The 6,992-nt window shown below is 38.7% G+C and overlaps 1 protein-coding gene across 1 annotated transcript; it reads left to right on the top strand.

The window, feature by feature from the left end:
• Positions 1-2,132: 2,132 nt before the first annotated feature.
• LOC130945510 (protein FAR-RED ELONGATED HYPOCOTYL 3-like) lies at positions 2,133-5,994 on the top strand. The gene is made up of 9 exons (XM_057874219.1): positions 2,133-2,181; positions 2,721-2,779; positions 3,354-3,827; positions 3,924-4,099; positions 4,186-4,306; positions 4,556-4,586; positions 4,807-5,191; positions 5,332-5,767; positions 5,863-5,994. Exons 1-9 carry the CDS (start codon positions 2,133-2,135, stop codon positions 5,992-5,994), a joined length of 1,863 nt encoding a protein of 620 aa, XP_057730202.1.
• The last annotated feature ends 998 nt before the right edge of the window (positions 5,995-6,992 follow it).

Here is a 6,992-nt window from a genome sequence, read left to right as displayed (position 1 = left end):
CCTACGTTGAAGGATTTCGATCGACCGGTTACAGTTTCGCATACCAAGAGGTGTCCATCGTAGAACAGTTTGACGCGTAGGTCACAAATGGTACTAGGAAAACAGCTCTGGAATTCCTAAAGCAGCTTTAGTAAGATAGTTTGAAGTGATAGCTTGCCTGGACCACACCTTGCAATACCGGAATACTCTGAATCAACGGTAATATGACCCTGCAGATCAGACTGCTGTCTAACTGACGATGGTCTTGAGACATGGTGGGTGCTAGACATCTGTGCACTCCACCAACACTCTGAACCTCTATGAATACAACAAAACAGTGTTGTTTCAGCCATATCTCAAACCTACTTAATATATCGTAGAGAAGTACTAAAAAGCACAAGTAAATTTGAAGTTACTAGTATCCAAGGTTCTGCCGAAGGGCCACACGGAGGCTCCATTGACACCCATTCTCAACTTGACGGTACTGCACATGGTACTTTAATCGGTCCGATTTGATCACCCGGTACTCCGCATCCTGCGAATACTATAGTTCTTCACACCCTGAAGCACTGCCTCTCAGCTTCTAAACCTGTGGCCGACTTGAAACTCTACACCGCCGTCTAGGTTGTAATCCTCTTCACCCGTGTCAAAAAATAGAGTCCTCTCATGCATGGCGTCCAGATCTAGACAGTGATAGTGAGTTGGCACTGCCGATAGCGCTGGAATTGGGTGAGGTGGAGGCAGGACATGGCGCACCATAGTTTGGACAAGTGTCTCCGGAACACACTCATTCTCATTTTCACCATCAGACGAGTCGCTCTCCGCACTATCCACCACGTAATCATCGTCCGACTTTTTCTCGCCCTCTTCTGCCTTATCCACTGGAATGGCGACATGAATAGGTAGTGGTGCGAGAGGTCAATCGTTCTGTACATAGGTCGAGTGTACGGAACTCCCACCACCACTGTGTCCCACCTCGGCAGAAAGCTCCATAACCTACTCCACCATGATCCTCCCATAGATGTCAAACATCAGTCGCACATGCTCGTCTCCTTGAAGTCGGAATAGTCGAAACCGAAAAACTCCGTTACCCATGGGTGTCAGCAACCTATACACCACCCTTTCGATCTCCCTCACCTCTGTATCACCGAGCTTGCTCAATATCAAACTCTTCAAATCCGACAACGTATTCACACGCTGAGTGCAAAATAATATCAAATCCTCACACTCAAATGTCACCTCGTTGTCGTCATTTCTCATACGACAATTGGGATAAACAAGCACAGCTATGTATGGACTATTACTGGCCATTGATGCCTTATTTTCGTGAGAAATACGAGACAGAAAAAAATATAAAAAAAGTTTGTGAAAAATACCAAGTGTTACACATCCTTTTATAGTTGTTGTCGTTGTCTTCTATATATCTTGTTTACAGTGTAAATGAGATAGACATGTTGCAGTTAACGTGTCTTATTTCGTTTACACTATAAACGAGATAAGACTGAAAAATATAAATCGATAAATATTTTTTTAATTATTTATTTTGGTAATTATTATATTTATATTTATTTTTATTTATTAAAATAAAAAATTCCTTAATTACAACGGTGGAAAATTTTTTGTTTAAATCTAAATAAATCGAAAAAAATGTTGATTAATCAATATTTTTTTTCCTAATAAGTCTTTGAAAATTTCAGATGATGTGAAGGGATTAAAGAAATTAGACGGATAATACTAAAATTCCAGCAAATATCGATCAATACCCCATTAATAGACCTTCATAGATTCAAGAATATCCTTATGTGTAAATTTGGTATACTTTCAAGCATGTGCATATGTATATTAAAAGAAATTGAATAAACAGATAATAAAAGGAAAAGTATGTGAAACCAAAAGGGAATTAGCCAAAAAATAAACAAAATCACATTTTGCTTAATTAATTTAATTTAGTTAATTTTTAATTTTTGTTATTAATTGCCGTGTTCAACGAAATCACTTATTGACTAATATGTTTCAAAAAACCAAAAACCTCTTCTAGGATCACGGAACACCTCATCAAGCCCGATTCAAAATTCAGCTTCCTTTTGGTCAAACCCAAATCAACTTTTTTTTCTATTTGGTGGCGCAATTCATCGTTACTCTAGATATCACTGATGGCGCCAATTAGAACTTCCCATCGCGGCGGCTACGGTGCATGGTTTGGTGAGGGTGTCATCAACGACGCCAACCTCATCAAGTCAAACAATCAAAGATAAGGCTACGAGATCATTACCGGAACAGAGCATCTTCCATGGCCTTTTCACCCACTGAAGGAGGATCAATTACTACATTCACCAATCCAACACCAGGTGATGAACAATTCAATGTGGATGAATTAGACATTCAATAACAAGTAGGGTGCAAGGTATGTTTCATAAGCTTCTCATTGGTTGTTTTAAATTTTGTAACAACGTGGTATTTGAAGAAGCATTCTTATTCATGCTAATTTAAATTTTTTTTACTTTAAAAACTATATTATTTTGGATAATTCTAGCACAGTTAGGTATTGAGCTGAGCAAAAAATTGCTACTAAACACTTACTCATCATGTGTAAATCATTAGAATTACCATCATTAAAGTATGATTGACTCCCATATTTTGTGATGCAATTTTCTTTGATGGTTTTTATATGACTAATTAAATATATAGTAAGGAATGTTCTTAACTTGATAAATGCCTTTTTCTGGTTTCTTTAATTGAAGTTCGACGAAATGATCGATGCGTTGTGACTAGAAAGGATGAGCTGGACGATGGACACCAGGTTTGAATGTGCTATTTCGATGTTTCTAGTTTATGCTAATAAGATGTTTCTTAAGCCACATTGGACTTTTCACTATGTTAACTTTGTATTATTGATTAAGAAAGATCATGTGCTCTTTCTTAATGGTATTTATGCCTTGGCAAGGTTTTTATGAGATGAGAATATGCTTTTATTTCACACTTCACTTACTTCGTAAGGGTAGGATATACCAACTCGGCACATGCCTTCAATATAATATAACTCTATTAGTGAGTGCTTTATGAATCCTCAAATATTATTAGACCATATAATGACATAGGGTGAAAAAAGTAGATTGATGATTGTACACTTTCCTAATTTTTAAATATCATTTCTAGATTTATCATGATAGTATTTTACTGAAATTATTTCCATGTTATTATATAAAGGTGTTTTGTGATTTGTAAACCTATCAACTCTTTTTTTTGTTTTTTTTTTTAATTCAAAAAGCTCATTTATTTGAGATATTATTATAGTATGCTAAGAATTTCTATTAAACACTTGCTATGTTAGGGCTAGTTTAATTCGTATCTAATTTTGTGTATTGATGTTACAGTTGCCGGATCATAGTGGCGTAGGTGAAGAGGAAATTTCAGTCGTAGGAATGAGTTTTGGTTCATTGTCTCTCACACAGAAATTTTATGCAAACTATGCAAAGAAAGTTGGGTTCGTTACTAAAATCAGGAACACGAATTTCGACAAGACGCGGAAGGAATCAAAGATACCGGTTAATCAATCTATTTACTGCACGCGAGAAGGTTATCGAGAGTCTAGGGTGAACGCAGCAACTCGAGCAAATAGAATTACAGCCACGAGATGCAAAGTAAGGATGTATGTCGTGCTGGACAATGAGAATGAATGTTGGGTTGTGTCTAGATTAGAACTGAGGCATTCTCACCCTTGTTCGGCTGAGAAAGCTGTCCACTATCATGAGTACTGGGAGCTGACCATGCATGCTAAGTGTGTCATTACGGATAACGACAATACTGGAATAAGACCCAACAAGACGTATCTAGCACTGGCAAACGAGGTTGGTGGATCCGCAAACCTGGATTTTTCAGAAAAGGATGTCAGAAATTACATCACACGCAATCTCCGATGATCTGATGACAACGAGGACTTCCAGGGGATGATGAATTATTTTGTTCGAATGAAGGAGATCAATCCCAACTTCTTTTATGCAATAGATGTTGACGATGCTAATAAGTTTAGGACCGCACTTTGGGTAGATGCAAGGTGCAGGGCTTCGTATGAATATTTCGGAGATGTGGTGTCGTTTGACACCACATACAGAAGAAACAGGTCTATATATGTATTTGTAAATAGCAAGAGCAGCTATTTCTTAATTTTCTATTGTTGCCTCACAGTTGTCTTTGCTCTTTTTACAGGCATAGTCTGCCGTTTGCATCCTTTGTAGGTGTAAATCACCATGGGAAGTCTACTCTTCTTGGCTGTGCTTTCCTTGGGAGCGAGGAGATCCCTAGTTTTGAGTGGGTGTTCACGCAGTGGGTGAGATGCGTCGGATCTGCACCAAGGGAGATTATCACTGACTAGTGCAAGGTGATGACTGGAGCTATTAGGAATGTCCTACCTGACACTGTCCACCGATGGTGCATCTGGCACATAATGAAGAAATCACAATTCAAGCTTGGTGGATATGCTAGGTATGGAGAACTGCATGCAGTGATGAATCACATTGTGTGAAATTCTCCTTCGACTGAATCATTCGAGTCTGATTGGGCTGGTTTCATCAAACAGTTCAAGTTAGGCCAAAACAGATGGTTAGCAGGTAGGTGATTGTTAAAAAAAATCCCTTTTGTTGGTTTCTAGTTGTCTATTTATTCACATCATGTGATTTGTGCCACCTTGATTCCGTTCATATTGTTTTTATAAGAAATGCAACTGAGTTTTCCACCTCTAGCGACAGTGGATGTTCTTTTCAGTATAGAAAGAGATGTTTTTTCTATCGGTGTGTCTGGATGTTCGTAACCATTTATTTTTTTTGGTAGACCTTTATGCGAATCGATGGAAGTGGGTTCCAATATTTTTCAAGAGTGAATTTTGGGCAGGCATGAGAAGTACACAGCGTAGTGAAAGTATGCACGCATTTTATGGTGGATACCTGCATTGCAAGAGTGGGTTGGTTCAGTTCGTCCATGAATACGACAATGTCCTCGGAACCAAGGAGCAAAAGGAGCTGGAAGATGATGCTGCGGACTCGAAAGGTGTCATCCCATGTATAGGAAGCACAGGCATTGAGAGACAGTTTCAGCAGGAATACACTAGTAGTATGTTCAGGATTCTTCAACTGGAGGTAAGAAAAAAATCGATTGCGTGGTTCGGTCCATTGAGCAAAAAGAAGATACAATTTCTATTACAGTGGACGAGCAGAAGGTATTCTGGGGGAAGTCAGTCTACCATACTTTTAGGGTCGACTTTGACCCTTTGAGTCAAAAGGGTCAGTGCGAGTGCAACTAGTTTGAATCCGTTGGTATATTGTGTTGCCATACCCTTGCGGTCTGGTCATACTACAGAGTTGACATAGTACCGAGCTGCTATGTTCTTCCTCGATGGAGTAAGAATGTCATCAGCAAGCACACTTACGTCAAGAGTAGCCATGACGTGGCTCAGAGTGATGAAAGCAACAACTTGTTCAGGCATCTGTGTTCAAAGTTATATAACGTTGCGCAAGAGTTTGTTGCTTGTGATGAGGAAGCAGCCATCTTGCGAGCTGCCCTTTGGAATGCAAAGTCCAAGCTGATTGATTACCGTGCCAGCATGCGTTCCACTACTGCTGCTGCGTCTCAGAATACCGTGCCCACACAGAGCACATGCAGTGCGATTGTACATGACATTCAGGGACCCTCAAGAGTCAAAACCAAAGGACGGCCTAAGGGTAAGAGACTTGGAGCAGAGTTGGACAAGTCAATTAAGAAATCAATGCAAAAAAAGAATAGGAAATCACACCTGGTATGTGTTAGAAGCGGCTTATATTTTAAATTTTTATCACGCAATGGTGTTCTTCATTAATGCATGTTGTTCTATTTGTGTTGTGCATATTCTAGGATGAGGTTGACCTTCCGTCAGATAATGATCATCATGGGTCTCCTAGTAAAAGATTTAAGGATTCTACTATGTGGAACTCATCGGAAGGTGGCGGATTCATGCACCTGTTGAACTCTTTTAGGCATATATAGATAGGTTTCTTGGTGCGAGTTAGGTGTCATTCTACATATACAACTTAATAAACTATTCCCTTTTCTGTTTTGTCACTAATGGTTATCATGTTTTATTGTAATCTTTTCAATGAAACAAAATAGAAGACAATAAAAATCACGATTAATAAATGGTTTAAATCTGCCGTGAAAATGGACCAAGGGAATTTTAAACAAGAAAAAAAAAGCACTAAACGCATTGATATCTCAATGCAGTGCACGCCGTCGCTAATGCGTAACACACGTAACAAAGAAATTATATACAAAACCATCCAATTTAGTTAACAGAAGAAACATCCGAGTCCCTACCAAAGACACAATCCACATAAAATCCAACCTACTGTAGCCTGATCACGACCAAAGTCCGTGCAATGCGTTAATTACCAGCAACTTCACAATAGACATGACCAAAAGGGTTATATACACCGATCAGAGTTCACTCAATATTATCAATGTGCAATGACTTGCTTAATGAACTAGTGACATCACTAACTTGGAAAAACATTGCTTGAGAATCCTGAAATATCTGATATATGAAACCTGCTGACAAGGATCTAACAAAACATGAGCCACTCACCCATCAACGAAATACTAACATGTTCAAATGCTTTAAACATGACAAAACATAAAACGAATCTAGAACCATCCAATCTACAATGAGAAGAAACATCCGAGTCCCTACCAAAGACACCATCCACCTAAGATCGCACCTACTTTGGCCTGATCACGACTGAAGGCCGTGCAATGCGTTAATTTCCAGCAACTTCAGAATTCCAGCATTAGATAAAAAATGATAAAAAAATAAAGAACACCATGAGAGTCAATGGATAGCATTTCCACTTAAGCATAGACATGACCAAAAGGGTTATATACACCGATCAGAGTTCACTCAATATGATCAGTATGCAATGAATTGCTTAATGAACTAGTGACATCACTAACTTGGAAAAACATTGCCTGTGAATCCTGAAATAACTAAT

This window comes from Arachis stenosperma, chromosome 8 (genome assembly GCF_014773155.1).
Source record: "Arachis stenosperma cultivar V10309 chromosome 8, arast.V10309.gnm1.PFL2, whole genome shotgun sequence".
NCBI lineage: Eukaryota > Viridiplantae > Streptophyta > Magnoliopsida > Fabales > Fabaceae > Arachis > Arachis stenosperma.
The sequence above is the reverse complement of the archived record's forward strand: the minus strand, read 5'-3'. Positions and strand labels throughout refer to the sequence as shown.